This window comes from Scaptodrosophila lebanonensis, unplaced genomic scaffold, assembly GCF_003285725.1.
Source record: "Scaptodrosophila lebanonensis strain 11010-0011.00,11010-0021.00 unplaced genomic scaffold, SlebRS2 tig00000101-arrow-pilon, whole genome shotgun sequence".
Taxonomy (NCBI): domain Eukaryota; kingdom Metazoa; phylum Arthropoda; class Insecta; order Diptera; family Drosophilidae; genus Scaptodrosophila; species Scaptodrosophila lebanonensis.
This window is the reverse complement of record NW_022060569.1, coordinates 3,580,184-3,597,870: the sequence shown is the minus strand read 5'-3', so window position 1 is coordinate 3,597,870 and position 17,687 is coordinate 3,580,184. Positions and strand designations below refer to the sequence as shown.

The 17,687-nt window shown below is 38.5% G+C and overlaps 1 protein-coding gene across 4 annotated transcripts in view; it reads left to right on the top strand.

Annotated features, from left to right (window-relative positions):
* Nucleotides 1-13,188, top strand: part of LOC115628082 (acetylcholine receptor subunit alpha-like) — a 40,291-nt gene extending 27,103 nt beyond the window's left edge. For 3 of the 4 annotated variants that reach the window (XM_030524059.1, XM_030524056.1, XM_030524058.1), the window contains 7 exons: nucleotides 287-402; nucleotides 2,575-2,743; nucleotides 2,806-2,942; nucleotides 3,010-3,153; nucleotides 5,643-5,765; nucleotides 11,570-11,816; nucleotides 11,895-13,188. In XM_030524059.1, coding sequence (XP_030379919.1) covers nucleotides 287-402; nucleotides 2,575-2,743; nucleotides 2,806-2,942; nucleotides 3,010-3,153; nucleotides 5,643-5,765; nucleotides 11,570-11,816; nucleotides 11,895-12,092 — 1,134 coding nt within the window. In that variant the 3' untranslated portion in view covers nucleotides 12,093-13,188. The remainder of the gene's footprint in view (nucleotides 1-286; nucleotides 403-2,574; nucleotides 2,744-2,805; nucleotides 2,943-3,009; nucleotides 3,154-5,642; nucleotides 5,766-11,569; nucleotides 11,817-11,894) is intronic. The other variant, XR_003995740.1, reaches the window with a different exon arrangement.
* Nucleotides 13,189-17,687: the final 4,499 nt, after the last annotated feature.

Here is a 17,687-nt window from a genome sequence, read left to right as displayed (position 1 = left end):
GAATAAAACTTCTGAAATAATAGTCTATGATTTGCACACTTCTTACAAAATAAAAATTTTAATTAGAACTATTTCTTGTATGCATGCAGTATTGCTTTATATCCAACTGTCATATATCCATGAGCTCATACTTTCTGGCTCAACTTGTTTTAAAGTTTGATTATTTAATTTCAAATATAATTTAATTTAAACGCTTTCAATAACTATACTGCCTATGTGTCGCAACTTTTTGAAAAGTCTAATGCTTACTAAAAATGATTTTATAATCGTTTCTGTAATTCCTAAGGTGGATCTTAGACATATGGACGAACAACAGGGAAGCAATATAGTCGATGTTGGAGTGGACTTGTCTGAGTTCTACATGTCTGTCGAATGGGACATTCTTGAAGTGCCAGCTGTAAGGTAAGTTTAAACGCATTCTCTATAATGTAATTAAGCTATCTAGCGCAGTTTAAATTTTCTGATTCCGCAAAATTTCTAAATTTCGGCGTCAAGTACAAAAAAGTGGCTGATATAAAGATCTTCAAAAAAAAAAATTATAAAAGAAAACAGTACCCTAAAGGTAAAAGGGTATACTAGTTTAGTTCGAATGTATGTATGTAACAGACAGAGTCTACATAGCCATGTCCATTTGTCCGTATGTATGAGCGCAAGAATCTCAGAAAGTATAAGAGCTAGAGACACCAAGATGCCTTATGTGTGTACACTGTGCTAGTTTGTTTTATTTTATATATTATAACCAAACTTGGTATCCAAATTCTCCCAAGTCCGAGAAAGGACGAGTTGTTTTTCTTTCTGATTCTGTACTGCACGCATACACGCACATATACACGATTGTGATGTAAATTTTGCTGCTGAAACTGCCACATTTTATCAAGCATCAGGCGAGGTTTCTTCCTTATTTTGTAATTCCTGTTTTCATTCAGTTCCACTGAGCAGTCATATATTATTATATACCCTCCCTACAGTAATCTCAGGCCAAGATAAACTCGTCCTTTCTCGGACCTAGGAGAATCTGGATGCCAACTTTGGTTATTCTAGCTTTTATAGTTTCTGAGATCCTCGCGTTCATCCAGACGGACGGACAGACGGACAGACGGACGGACGGACGGACATGTCTAGATCGATTTCTCTCGTCATGCTGATCAAGAATATATATACTTTATGGGGTCGGAGATGCTTCCTTCTGTATGTTACATACTTTGCACAAACCTAATATACCCTTTTTACCCTACGGGTACAGGGTATAAAAATTAAGAAAATTAAAAAAAATCGTGATCAATTTTACCTCTCTCGGTATTCGAACTCATGTAAAGGGTGTATAATTGCACATTTACAAAGCAATTACGTCTATGTGAGTGTATGCATGCCTATGCGTGTCTATTCGTGTGTGTGCATGTTTGCAGTGAACCAAATCACCGACATCAACAGTTCGGACAGCACTTCGGCAGCAATTATATTGATGGCTATAACTTAGACCGATTTAACAGAAAGTTATAGCCATATATGTATGTATGACCAAGCAGTCCCCGCAGCTGTTGTTACTGCTTTGCACAGACACACGAAACATACACACACATACACGCATAATTATTCTACACATATATATAGAGTATTTCAAAGTCGGGACACCCGACTTCAGCTTTTTAACTTGTTTTTTTTTTTTAAATGAAAAAATGTGTTTTTCTTATTTGTGTCTTGTGTCTTTTTGTCCTGTTTTATCTTAAGCCGGGAATGGTCTAACAGAGGCAGTCAATGCGATTTACTTGTATTATGTTTCAGATAGCTGAATACTTACAATTTTTATACCCTGTACCCGTAGGGTAAAAAGGGTATATTAGGTTTGTGCAAAGTATGTAACATGCAGAAGGAAGCATCTCCAACCCCATAAACTATATATATTCTGAATCAGCATGAAGAGAGAAATCGATCTAGACATGTCCGTCCGTTCGTCTGTCCGTTTGGATGAACGCAAGGATCTCAGAAACTATAAAAGCTGGAACAACCAAAGTTGGTATCCATATTCTCCTAGGTCCGAGAAAGGACGAGTTTATTTTTTTTTTAATTTCCCCCCCACCCCCACCCCCCCATTTCCCCCGCTACAGAATTTCGTCAATAGCGTCCACATTTCAAATGCTACCTAAACCAAACTTTGCACACATAATTTATACATAATTATCTACTGTTGTTTAAAATTCGGTCAATTCTAAGAAAAATTTTAAGCGAAACAATTTTACTTCGGTACTACGCCCACAAGCTGCAGCATCAAGTTCACTCTTTTTCTTTCTTTTGCTTCTGCTAGAGGTGCATATATATACCTCAGTGCCGGAAGTTTACCTGGGTACAGGGTATTTCACTGTCGGGCTTGCTCGACTGTAGCGTTCTCTCTTGTTAAATATACTGTATATTTTGAAATCTATACTTTTGTGGACACGCATATACTTGTAATTTTTGATGCATTTTCTTTGGATTTCATAATTTTTTAGCTGTGTGTATAGTATTTTTCATTTTTACAAATACTGTTACGACTTATAAATACTATTACTATATTTCAATTTAAATTGTTTCATTTAGAAATGAAAAATTTTACACATGTTGTGATGAACCTTACTTGGACATTACATTCAACATAACAATGCGTAGGAAAACTCTTTTCTATACTGTTAACATTATAATTCCGTGTATGGGTATATCATTTTTGACTGTTCTAACATTCTATCTACCATCAGACAGTGGAGAAAAGGTTTGTAAAAATTTTAAAAATGTTAAAGTTTTTGATTATATGACCTACAATTTGTCTTCTAGGTGACGTTGTCTATTTCAATTCTTATCAGTCTTCATGTGTTCTTTCTTCTGGTTGTCGAAATTATACCTCCTACATCGCTAGTAGTTCCCCTGTTGGGAAAATATTTAATATTTGCCATGATTTTAGTATCTATCAGGTAAGAAACAGATCTACCTAATTGAGCTTAAATAGTATTTTAATTACTTTTCTGTATCTCAACTTAGTATTTGCGTAACAGTGGTCGTACTTAATGTACATTTCCGTTCTCCACAAACACATCGAATGGCACCGTGGGTAAAGCGAGTTTTTATAGACTTCTTACCCAAATTTCTTTTTATAAGAAGACCTACATATAACTTCGAAACAAGGTAAGAAACTATTTACATTTGGCACTTATATTGATTCAACAATTTACAACAAATTTTATGAATTAACTAATTGTTTTTACCTGTCGCTAACTGTTAAAAGGCGCTAACGTTATACAAGTAAATTAATAAAAGTGTTATATGAATTATACAATACTTAACGGTTGTATCTGCTCGAACAACAACCTTTTCTGAAACACAAATGGCGCCAGCCAGTCGCACAAGCAGATCAGAACCGAGCTTACAAAAACAAAATACATGCAGTTGTCGCCAGCGAGACGCACAAGCAAATTGATGCAAAAACAAGTAAAAATGCTAAAGTCGGGTGTCATGACAAATGTTTACAATAAATATAGAAATTAAAAAAATTAAGAAAATTAAAAAAAGTATTGATCAATTTTACCTCTCTCGGTATACGAAGTCACGTAAAGGGTGTATAATTGCACATTATACAAAGCAATTGCATCTATGCGCGTCTATTCGTGTCTGTGTGAGCATGTGAACATTTTCTGCGTGTTCGCATAAGGCGTCTTGGACTTCAAATTTGATTTCTCTAGGTCTTATAGTCTCCGAGATATTGACGGTTATACGAATGGAAAATCGGAAAACCCCCCCATTTGGTGTCTCTATCTCTTATAGTCTCTGAGATCCAGGAATTCATACGGATAGACAGACGGACGGATGGATAGACAGACAGACATAGATCGACTCGTCTTGCCATGCTGATCAAGAATATATATACTTTGTGGTGTCGTCCACGCCTCCTTCTGCCTGTTACATTTTTCACTTCCCGCAAACCTAATATACTCTTGTACACTTCATGTACTGAGTACCGAGTACTGAGTACCGTTGCTCGATTTCCCTTACAATTAACTCATAACTCTACTGGTGATTTTCGTTGTCGAAGTTGTTGTTGTGCGACCGTTAAAAAATTTCGTCCCCACCGCTGCATTAAAATAAACAAACAATCGTCAGCAGTTGATTTGCCTTCTGCTTATTTATGACTACCTGGTAGGGTATGATTTTGAAGAGTCGCTGTTTCTCGTAGTTTTCGGTGATTTTTAATGCCAAAATGCACTAAGTTTTTCAAGTACACCAATAGCACATTAACAGGCGCACATAAACAAGTAGATCAGCTGGCGAAATTAAAATTATGAATGTAAACAAAACTCAGCTGTGGCACGCATCTTCGTACATGAACCTACCAGTATAATCTGAAATGTACTGAAACAAACTTGGTGTTCTCCTTTTGGTCATATGTATTTCACAACTCATGGCTGCACGATTCTAATTGTAGAATACGGTAACGAAAGCAGGAGAAGCTAAATAGGAAACATGTTCACTAAAGTGATAAAATTGCAGGCGAACGAACACAAAGATGAAACGCCAGCAGTTAGCTTTCCAATTTCTTTGTGATTTTCCCAAAAATAAAATCGATTAATCGTAAAGCTGAACAAAATTAATTTTTATTGTCGTTTTCGAGATCAGACCTTTTCAATGACATTTTAAAGTAATAATGTGCTTTTTCAGGTATGCATTTGACTTTATACGATCAATCGACTATCCAAAAAAATCGATGTTTAACAAAAATGTTAAACATCGATTAAATCGATTTCGAACACGAAGTTACATTTCAATCGCGTGTCGTGGACTAAAATTTGTGTCTCTAGATCTTATACAGGGGTGCCAGATAAATCTCTTCCGCTCAAGTTTCGCCTCAAAACCAATTCTCGTTGCAACAGAAATGGCTTTTGGGAGGTTTCTAATCTCGTTAGTTCTTCCAGGAGTTTTGATTAAAAACACTAACAAAGACATTTTTCCAAATAAAAATAATCATTGGAATATAAATCTTATAGTTTTTCTGAACAATCTAAATCAAAAATAGTTTGCATATCCTATGTAAATATTATTAACTTAGCAAATTACTAAATGTATACTTAAAACACCAGCATTCACACACAGAATGCAAAACAACTGCACAATGGAGATGCTCTCTTGAAACATCCGAAACGCGATTTCTGTGGCTCCGAGAATTGGTTATGAGGCGAAACTTAGGCGGAGGCGATTTCCTTGGCACCCCTGATATACTTTTGTGTGGTCTTCCTTTTGCCTGTTACATTTTTCACCTCCCGCAATTCCCTTATATGTATATATATCTATAATAATAAATATACCTCTTGAGGTATATTTCTCCTGCAAGAGCCTGCAGCATTTTTCCGTCTCATCGATATGGCTGATGCAAACAAATAAACTAGATTTCCAATGAAACTTATAAATCTAGCTACGAACATTCTTTTGTGTATGCGAACAGTGTTATTAATATATTTAAGCGTATGCATATACTATTAACCTATTTTGTATTATTTTAATTGTTTACGATATATTTACTACTAATAGAATGGAAAACAATTATTAATTTAATCAAAACAAAAAAAAATTGCAATAGATTTTTGAATATTAAGAAAATATTTAAAAATAAAATGTATTTGCAGTAAACTACTTTTAAAGGACACTCATGCCTGTTTTTATCCGTATTATTCATCTACCAACATTGATCGCCTTGTTAAATCCACTTGTACCCACACACCATCAAAAGAAGAGCTAACATCACAAAGGTAATGTAATCTAATGTGCTTGCGCATACTATTTACAAACTATGACTGACTATAGACAGCGGGAGATCTAAAATTATTCCAATAGTAAAAGATTCAGGAGTGCAAACAGACTAGTTTCCGCATTTTACAATCCGGTCCAGATTTTAAATAAGCCATTTCTGTCATTTACTCTGTATCAACGCCGATCCCCACTTCTGCCACTACCCATTTATGAACTACTATATATTTATAGCAAAACAGACAAATCCCTAAGAGAACATTTTCACCGGGTTTATCAGAAGAGAACAGAAGTCCGTCCAACTTACTAATTAAAAACAAGAAAGGAATGCTAAAGTCGAGCAGGCTCAACTCTTATAACCCTGTACCACCCCACAAAAATTAATTTAAAAAAATTAATTAATTAATTAGGTTAGGTTGACCCGGTGGGCTGCCGATGGCAGGCACACATAGACCTAAGTGGTCCTTAGCGATGCCGGATAGTTGGAGGTCGGTAGGGGATTGTTGCTAGAATTCCATTAGCATCTTGCTTTGTTTTGCAAACGCCAGCAGTGCTTTCGGGGAACATTTAGCTGCATCCTTCAACGAGGCTAGAGTATGTGCGTTTAGGTACCTGGTTCTGTAAGTATAGAGCGCTGGGCAGTGGCATACAAGGTGCTCAACCGTTTCTATCGCTTCGGGTTCCTTACATTTCCTGCATCTGTCTTCAGCTGTGATGTCCATCTTCTTGGCATGGGCCGCTACTAGGCAGTGACCTGTCATTAGGCCAGTTATAAGTCTGCACTCCTTTCTTTGGAGTTGCAGAAGGAATTGGGTGAGTTTTTTATCTCTGCCCTTGACCATCGTGCGCGCTATTTTGCAGTTGATTGTGTTGATCCACTGTTCATCTGCCTTGGTCCATGCCTTGTGCTCCCATCTGCTATGGAGCTCCCTAGGTGGTATCGGTAGGCAGTTCATATCGGTCCAGGCCAGATCGATACCTGGCTTAGCTAGAGTGTCCGCCATCTCGTTGCCCTCAATGCCCTGGTGGCTGGGGACCCAATAGATGTGCACCATCTTCGTGGCGCTTAATCTATCCACGGATTCCCTGCTTGCCAGGAGCTGATGATTGGCGCCTGTAGTGATTTAATGGGTGCTTGGCTATCCACGGAGATGTTGATGCATTCTTCTGTGTTTTGCAAATGGAGTGATACCTCTGCAGCCTTCCCTATGGCGAATACTTCCGCCTGGAAGATGCTACAGTGGTCTGGCAGCTTATACGAGTGTTTGAGTACTGGCTCTGCACAGTATATTGCCGCCCCGGTTCCTGCCTCCATTTTGGAGCCATCCGTGAATATATTGGTTGCGCGTCAGTTCAGGCCTTTCCGCCATTCCTCTGGTCCCATTGATGTTGGCGTGTGCTTGAATATTGCTTGCGGGGCAGTGTAGTCTGTACTACTGTGAAGCTCCCTGTCGATCGAGCTGTGTCCGTAGCCCTGTAAGGCAATGTTTCCTATTGCGCAAAGTCTTTGAGCTGTCTTTTTCGCAAGTAGGCGCGCGTGGATGTCAAGCGGAGTGACTTCAAGTACCGTCTCTAGAGCTTTGGTCGGGGTGGTTTTCAGTGCTCCTGTGATGCATAGAGAGCAGTTGTTGCTTTCTGCACTCTTTCTTCGACTTTGGCCCTCCACGTCAGTTTGCCGTCCAATACAGTGCCGAGGTATTTGACTTCCTTTTTCGGGGTGAGCGGGGTTCCGTTCACCTTCGGTGGGTTCCATCTTGGTACCTTGTGTCTCTTTGTGAAGAGAATGTGGTCCGTTTTATCTGCGCTGATGCTCAGTCCTACGCCTGTAGCCCACCTTAGTATTTGTTGCAGAGTTGTGGCCATGACTGAGCTGATAGTCGATGGACACTTTCCCGTGATAATTATGCTTATGTCATCAGCATAGGCAGTTATCTTTGGGGCTTTCCCGCGATGTTGTTTGAGCAGTTCGTCAACCACTAGATTCCAAAGTAGCGGCGATAGGACTCCACCTTGTGGTGTACCTCCATGTGCCCTCTTAGTTATGATTGTGGTTCCCCATTCCACATGGACTCGTCTGCTGCCCAGCAGGTTTTGAGTCCATGTGTAAATTGCGTCATGTGTATCTTTGGCTCTGAGACTTCGCATGATAGCATCTGTTGACACATTGTTGAATGCACCAGAGATGTCCAAGAACGTTCCCATTGCATAGTCTTAATGGTGGAGAGCTTTTTCTATGCAAGCTACCAGGGAGTGTAGCGCTGTATCCACTGATTTCCCTTTAGAATAGGCGTGTTGGCTAGGTTCCAAGGGTGGGTAGAGACTCTCCCTTATGTGGATCTCCAAAAGCTTTTCTGGTGTTTATAGCAGGAATGAGGTAAGGCTTATCGGCCTGTAGTCTTTCGGCTGCACGTGACTGCATTTGCCTGCTTTCAGCAAAAATTTGACCCGTGCAGTCCTCCAGGTTACTGGTACATAGGAAAACCTCAGACATGCTTCGTATAGTGAGAGTAGCCAGGGGGCTACCTCTTCTCTAGTTGATTTCAGCATAGCTGGGAATATGCCATCTAGCGTTGTTTGGGTGCTTTGGATCTCCAAGAATCCCTTTTGTTTGGCCTTCTTGACCTCTTTTTTGAAATTCCCGATTCGTTCCAGACCACTTCTTCATCCTCTTGCCTGGCGAGTCTGAAGAGTTCCTGGACATTTTTCCTAAGCCCTCTTAGCTCCGGGGTCCACCATGGGCATCATGGTTTTTTCCGGCTTCTAGAGGGTTTGCATGCTTTCTCGTAGGCAATGTTCAGGTTTCGGGTGAGGATCTTTAGAGACTTTTCAATACCCTTCACTGACGTTTTAATAGGTGGTGAGCCTAGACCCCTACTCAGTATCGTTCTGAACCTTTCCCAGTTTGTGTTCCGCGGGTTTCTAAACGATGCTTTCGGTTGGTCTTGACGGAAATTGGCTTTGTATAGAATGTATTTATGGTCAGAGAGGGAGTGTCTGTCAAGAACTCTCCATTCAGATATTTGCACGTCCGCGCCGTAGAAAAGCGTAAGATCGAGATCGTTGGAAGAGGTTGGTCCCACGTAAGTGGGTACCTCCCCTACATTTCCTATATTTATGCTATTAAGTAATATGAAATTAATGACTCACCTCTGTCATTGGTATCTGGGCTGCCCCATACCGTGTGGTGAGCGTTAGCATCTGTCCCGACTATCAGGGGCCGCTTTTTTGCGCATGGCTCTTCTGCTAGCCTGCGTAGCTCTTCTGGCGGCGCCTCTCTTTCGTGTGCCATATAACAGGAGACCAAGAGCATCGGCAACTGTGAGATCATCCGTGCTGAAATTAGACAATAAATACGAATAGATACTTTCCTCACGAGGATGGTTGTTCTTGTTCTACTTACTGTTGTCGGGTGGAGCGTGGTGAAGCTGGGGTTTTTTAGCCCAGAGACCTTGTTTCCCGACGCTATCCAAGGCTCTTGGACCAATGCAACGTCGACAAGTCCTTCCTCCAGGGCTAGAAGTAGCTCTGCCGACGCCAGATTGCTCTTATGCAGATTTATTTGGAGTAACTGCAGTGTTCCAGGACTCCTTCTTCCGCGGTCGCGCGGCTTCCGACGCCGTTTCACCGACCAGCGTTGTGTCGCCGTCCTCGGAAGACTCAGCTTCGTCCACTGTGCTCTCCTTGTCGAGGTTGAGAGCGCTGTCCAGCATACTCTCCAGACCCAGGTCTTCTTCAACTTCTCCTGCCGGCACGGTGTTTGCGTTTTCGTCGTCCGGGTGGCGCCTTTTAAGACGTAGGTACACAATTGTTGTTGACAGGGCCACTTCTTCGCTGGTACCACTGCCACCGTTTCTGCCGAGCGCTGGCGTTTCATCGCTAATTGCTCCTCGACCTTATTTGCGTACTCTCCGCTCCTTGCCTGCTTTGAGGGCTTCTGGGCAAAGTGTTTTCTTCCCTCTTGGATTTTCTGATCGGCCCAGGCCAGCTTATTTCTCTCCTCTGTGGTTAGGTTGATGTTGTTGCTGAGCCGAGCCGTGATCTTTAGGGCTGCCTTGTATTGGGCCTTCGCTCTCATGCCCTCCTTCGTCCTTTTGGGCACGACCTTGTTAGAGGTTTCGCTGCCCGCCGCGGTTGGGGAGAGCAGAAGCATTTCCTCGACCTCCATAGAGATGCTCTCGCAGTCTGAGCCTACGGCACTGCTGCGGAGCATTTTCTTGCGCTCTTCCGTCGTTATCGTTGTCTTGACAGTAGCTATGCAACTATCGTGGCCTGCTCCAACCACGGTAGAGGTGTAACCGCTGACGACACGCTGAGAGGATTTCGCCTCCTCGTGCCCACCGGTGGTAGCGGTCTTTCCTCCCACCGACGTTTGGGCTGACTTTCCAGCCCTTGTTTCATCGTTCGTGACCTCCAGTTTGATTTTTGTATCGGGGAATAACCCCTAGCGTTTTATGCTTAACCGCCAGGCACCTCTAACCATGACTCCAGTGGTCGTGCCCCTGCCGTTAGGGTACACGATACCTTCGTCTCTGCTAGACACCGCATCGCCTAAGGTGTAAGCGCGCAAGTGACACTAGGTATAGCCCGTTTTCTCCGAGGCAGATACAGTGTCCGTTGCCCAGCCGGCACCCTCGAGGAGGGTTCAATTAGAGGATTTTTGCCAGCCATTAATTAATTAAATCACTAACTGAGCGTGACTACCAAATTTTAGTTTAAAAGTCCAAGAATAACGGGAGTTATAGAAAATCACGAATAGCGGGGAATAGTGCGAAAAATGAACTTGCCCTTTCTCGGGCGTAGGAGAATCTGGATACCAAGTTTGGTTATTCTAGCTCTTATACTTTCTGAGAACCTTGCTTCATACAGACAGTCGGACAGACAGACAGACGGACATGGCTATATCGATTCGGCTTGTCATCCTGATCAAGAATATATATATTTTGTGGGGTCTGCCACGCCTTCTTGTGTGTGTGTACATGTAGTACACTCTCACAAAACTAATATACCCTTTTACCCTTTCTCCCATGAAAATTCCATTATTTATATCGCTTAGGTCGGGCTATTCCGCATGCAATGCAAGAATCGTTGATAACAGCGCTGCAAGTCTTACAAGGTCCCACGTGTGTCACTAGCTTTTCAAATGCCCAACAAATCAAGAAAGAAATGCTTAAGTCGAGCAAGCTCAACTCTGAAATACCCTCTACCTCCCACAAAAAATTAAATTAAAAATTAAATTAATTTAAAAAATTAAACTAAATTAATTAAATTATTTCATTTAATTAAATAAAAAATGTTCAATACATACATACATACATAAATGGAGACACATGTTTATGTACAGTTTCAACAGCATACATTTACATCAGATTCGTGTCTATGCGTGGGTGTATGTAATCTACTATATAGACCAAATTTGGTTGATCTAGCTCTTATACTTTCTGAGACCGATGCGTTCATACAGACGGACAGGCGGATATGGCTATATCGACTCGTCTTGTCATCCTGATCCAGAATGTATATACTTCATGGGGTCTGCCACGCCTCCTTCGGTGTGTTACTTCGCAGAAAATATTGTGGTTCGATGATTTTTGATTGAAGGCCATAACTGTTTCATTTTTCCGTTTCTTCACCACCAACTGCTCTTTGATCAACACTAAATATGTAGAAGAGTATGATGTCAAACGGTATGGGCGTCAGGGCTGAATTTTTTCACCAGATTATGTCTTGTTAAATATTCTTTTATATTTTCATACTAAAAAGGAATTTTCAAGAAAACAAAAATAATATATTATTTATTTAAATATAGCTTAACAGGCACAGGTCCGTTTGGAGGAAGTTGCCAGGTCCATGGACCACAACCCACCTTAACACATTGTAGTTCTGATGACTTAACAGCAGTTCCTGATTTAGATATTGGATCTTCAGGAATAAAAAGTCCAATTTTGAATAACCCAGCTTTTTCTCATTCAAAATGTCCGCCAAGAGTTCATCGTAGCTGCTTCTGTGTTCGGTTTATAGCAGAGCATACAAAAATGCAGGAGGATTCAACAAAGGCAAGTTAAGCACAACATCGGTATAACAAATCTTGCTAGCTTTAAGTCTTATCTGAAACCAATATTTATTTATATTAGGTTAAAGAGGATTGGAAATATGTTGCTATGGTCTTGGACAGACTCTTTTTATGGATATTCACTTTAGCTGTTTTAGCTGGTACAGCTGGTATTATCTTACAGGCGCCTACACTTTACGATGACCGCATTCCAATAATCGAACAAAAAGATCTTGATTTTTCTGGAACATCAGCTGGACGTTGCAGGCCTCCACAATAACATTTTTACCGGTACCAGAATCAGTAAACATGAACTGGACATCTTGGAAGATATTGTAGATTACATAGTTTACTATACCTACTTTTTTTAAGGTTTGTTTCATAATATCCCAATAATTCATATATTCAAATGTAACTTCTCTACCGTTTTATACTCTGCACCCGAAGGTCTTAACAGCCTGAAGTATACATATTGTATATTATTCATCAGTACCAAAAGGGAAGTTGATCCACCCATATCCGTGTGTGGATGAACACTTGGATGTTATATGTAGATTCATCTTATTCCTAGATAGACGATGTAGTTCGCAAAACTTTTCGCACTGAGCCAATTTTTATGGTTATATTCAAGTAATGTTGACAAAGTGAGCTGCTTGAGTTTGCAAAGATACACATACAGTACTTATAATTGTTAAGAATTAAACGAAATGTTAGTTCTACAAGTTTCTAGTTAGACGATGGACAGGGTCGTATTGGTCAAGGACGAATGCTTTTAAGACACGACAGGTATTATATTATTGGAGATGAACACCATTAAATGTAAAGTACAAGCATGGAAAAAAGCATAGGTTTAGCGTACTGTTTAATAATTGGATGGCAACATCAAAATATTTACACAGACAAAATGTTGACAAGTCAGCTTGAGATGAAACTTTTTTAAAAGAAACCCTTGTCGCGTAATAACCGCCTTATACACACGTAATAAGCGAAACAATTTTTCGACAGCCAGAAGCAAAAAGGGGAGGGGAAACAAATCTTTAGGACAGGCGACCGAACGCACAGTAAATAACATAAATGAGTGTAGTTCTAGGGCAAAATTTTTCCGCTAATAACGTAGCAACGTTTGGCTTATGTAGCGTTGGAGCGGAGGACAATATTGACGACATAGTTTAGAGGGAAACATCAAAAAATAAACTCGTGTAGTCTACATATGAAGACGTCTCTGAAATTCATGCGCTAATTCAAACAGACAGACTTGGCTAGATACATTTATATTTTCATATGATGATGTGCTTCCTTTTGCCTTTTACTTACTGTTTTCCATTCGGGTTCAGAGTATATAGAAGTATATAACAAGTATTAACTGCACTGGTACATTTTCTAACTGTTCGATGTTTAAATTTCTTTAAATTTATTTCGTTGATTTTTTAATCAATAAGCATTTTAGAGTCCTTTGAGTATGTTCGTTTCTTAATGTGAGATCATTTTATTTAGCAAGCTGCTCATACTTGCTTGTTGTTGCTATTATTTCTTTTATTTTTATCTCAGTAACTATAAGAATTAAAATTACCAAACTATTCGCGATCTCCTAAGTCAAAGAAGGACGAATATAATTGTTTTTACCTAAGCACCGCCACTGCCTAGCTATTAGTGTTTTTTTGTAGTTCAATTTTGGGAATTCCATAGAGGTTCGATTGCGATTAGATTAGCTCTAAGGGAACTTATAGCTATACATGTAATTTCAGACAATTCTTTGATTCGTGTCCAAACGGTATACTCGTTGAATATGTATGGAATTCATTAAATCGATCAATGTTTGCACATACTCATAGGTATTGTGGAAGGAAAGTGCAACGGTAGATAAAACACGAAGGCTCACTTACAAAATCACGCTTTCCTTATTCTCTTATATACTGAACTTAGCGGCAAATTGCTTAAATCACGAGCCAGCTAGGGCGAGATCAATGCAACAGCTTACAGGGTTGCCAGAACTGCTGTACACGTTCGATTTAATCGTAATACAGTACTTCTACAGCATTATGAATGTTTCGTTTGTTTTATTATATTATATTTATTGAAAATATGTTAATTTTATTTATAAAATTCAACTAACAATTAAATTGATTTTTCACGTGGTGCAAAGCTTTAAAGATTAGAGCCCTAACGATGATATCAGTTTAAGTTAATGTTTAGCAATCAGTTGCATCATTCTATGCAATTCTTGCAATCCTTTGCAAAATCAAGTACCAAGAACAACACAAATCTTTGGTTATCTATTTTAATTTCACACCTTTTTTAATTTTTGTCTTTGGTCTTCTTTTTCTTTCTTAGTTCCGCTCCGGGTACAGAGAATAAAAACGAAAGGGTAAAATCTTGTAAAATCTTTAATGGGATAAAGTGGGAACAGTTAATAAACAGCTCAATGCTAAAACAAAAAATATTACACCATTTAAAAAACATAAGAGCGAAAAGTAGAGAAATGGTTAGATACATTGTTTTGTTCTTTGAAAAAAAAAAAAACAAACACGATCATACATAAATAAAATTGTCTCAGTATTTTCGCAGTAAAATATTTATCATTTGTCATCAATAGAAAGAAGCTTATACAAAATCAAATGTTAGCTATTAGTTGGTTATTCATAAGCTCGAAATTTTCTTCTGATTAAAAATTGTATTTAAACATTCAAAATTTACCACCTATGCCTGAAGTGATTTATAGTTCGAGTTTCTTGTTATATGCTGCCGAGGACTTATATTAAAAATATGTTTTTCTTTTTTCTCATAGGCACAGGGAACCTCGTGAAACCATTCACGTTTTGTGAGGTACTAGTAATTGACAATTTCATTGAATCATGAAATGTTTTTTTTAGCCAGTGTATAATTAAAAATAATAAAACATAACTTTAAAAAGTAAAAGAAAATATACATATTTATTTATTAGATGATATAATAATTTCTTATGAGTGATGTTATAAAAATAATGTTCTACTAAGCAATTTCGATTAATAATTATTTCAAAATTTAAATTTACACATACTCTGACCAAATTATGTTATGAACGCAGAGTTATGCATACGGTATCAAATTCAGATCCTCAGTCCAACCATGGACCGAGCGCCAAGGACGCTAATTAGTATATTCAAACTCTGAGAGCACTATTAAACAACGAAACAGCTTCACTAAGAAGGTTCTACGTACACGTATATGTACATACATACATACTTATATACATAAATGTACATACTACAATGTTTAAAATTTTAAGTTCTAGGTAATGGCAAACTCAAAACAACTAATGCTACACACATAAGAGCAGATGTCCACATGTGTCAATTAAAATTTAAAGAAAAATGATACACTATGAACATTTTTATTTATTTATTTTATGTGGCAAAGTTTTAAGTTTCTGGACATTTTTTAACGTGTTTTACTTGCCTTATATACTATACATATAAATCGTATTGTATTACATCGGTTTAACGAATATGTGTTCAATTAAGAAAATAAAAACGGTTGCACTTAAATACCCATGTTATAAAAATGTACATTTTAGATTGAATTTTAATTACTTTAATTAAATTCAAAAGTATGACAAGAAGCAATATTTAAAACATTTACTGCCAGAAACTCTTTACAAGATTTAATTTGTAAATAAAAAATATGTGTTGTATGTTAATACATATAATTATCCATTTTTCTCTTCTCAAGGTCAACCATTCCATTGTATTTTTCTTTGAAATTATTCAAATTTTTTAATTGAAGTAATTATTTTGTTAAAAATCACATACAAGTAAATATTGTAACTTACGTATTGTAATATATTTTAAACTTTAAAATGTTTCGCTTAGTGTAACTACACGTCCGTGTGGCTGTTTACTGTTTCTTTATATGTAGTACATATATAAATTTCATGTATATATATACAAGATGCTTTCCAAAGTAAACAGGACCTTTTGAATCTAGCGCCCCCTGATGGCGCTATCTATATGTCGACTGTTGCGTTAGAATCTGCTATCTTTATCGATTGTCCAGTGAGAATTTCATGACATTTCATCGATTGGAAGTGAAGTTATTGCGTTTTAAGTGTCAGTATGTTTGTGTTATCGGTGCGAAAATGAGCTTCGAACAAAGAGCCAACATTAAATTTTGTTTTAAAATTGATAAAACCTTTACCGAAACGTTTCAATTGATGGAACAAGTTTATGACGATGATTGCCCATCCCGTAGCAGAGTGCACGAGTGGTTTCAACGTTTTCAAAGTGGAGGACATAAATGACGATCAACATGTGGGCCAATCAAAATTCGTGATCAACGAAAATTTAATCGAAACTGTGCATGAATTCATTAAAAATCAGCCGAAATCATCATTGAAATTGATGGAAATGTAATTGAACATCTCCAAAATATCGATTTATCGCATTTTGACCGAACATTTGGGCTTACGAAAGGTGTGTGCACGGTTTGTTCCGCACAAATTGACTGACGACCAAAAATTGCTCAGACGACCGACGCTTGTGACCGATTATTTGACCAAAAATCACATTTTAACCATTAACCACTCGCCGTATTCCCCTGATATGGCACCGTGCGACTTCTACCTTTTCGGAAAAGGAAAGCGTTATGCAGACGTAGAGGCAATTCAAAAGGCTTGCACCGGCATACTGGCGGCCATACCGGCCAACGAGCTAAAACACTCGTTCGACATGCGTTTGGGTCGTGCAAAAAGCTGTATTGAAGCAGAAGGAAACTATTTTGAATAAAATAAATTGATTTTGCCGAAGAAACCATTTGTTCTGGTTTTTTTTTTAAAGTCCTGTTTACTTTGGAACGCACCTTGTATGTACTACATATACTTGTAAAGAAACAGTAAACAGCCACTCGAACGTGTAGTTACACTAAGCGAAACATTTTAAAGTTTAAAATATATTACAATATGCATGTTACAATATTTACTTTTATGTGCTTTTTATATATTTCATGCAACTAAATGATGTTGCAGCACTACGATGAAAATGGTTGATTGATACATACATGCATACATACATAGTTGACTATTGCAAATCTTAGGTGCCCTATAACTCTTTTTAGACTGACCGCAGCAGCGACAAAGAGAGCATGAATCCACAATTCGGGTGCTTCTACGTTTGCAAAACGTTTAAAATGTCCATTTTAAAAACTGTCACAAATTTTTAGGTGAATGTTCTTATACATAGGCAAATGTCCTTTTACAAATTTGTCTTTTTTCTCTGCCATATTACTTTTTGCCAGTCTTGAAACGTTTGTAATTTTTTTTAATAATAGTCATATACCTGAAGCAAAATAGCTGGCCAAAATAATTACGAATGGAATTTCTGACAAATTTTAATAATACTTTTTGTTTTGTTTGTGTAATCTATATACCAGGGTTCGTAAAATGCGCACACTGCACTTCCTGCACACGCATGCAGCGCTGCCGTGTGCTGTATCGTGCAGGCAGGCAGTGGCCGAGCGCTCAGAGACTATAAGAGCTAGAGACATCAAATTTTAGTCCCAGATGCCTTATGTGAATACGCAGAAAATGTATATTATGTAATTTCCCTACCTCCCCCCTCTCTGCTGCAAATCATAACTCCCGCAATTCTAGGAATTTCGAACTCAAATACCCCCCGTTAGTGATTATGTGTCCGTATGCCAAGTTTCATTATGATAGACCATTTTGACAGGAAGTTATAGCCATAAATACATTTGCTGCCCAAGCGCTGCCCGCAGGTGTTGTTGATGCTGATGCTTTGGTTGACTGCTAACATGCTCACACAGACACGAATAGACACGCATAGACATGCATACACTAACATAGACGTAATTGCTTTGTAAATATGCAATTATACACTCTTTA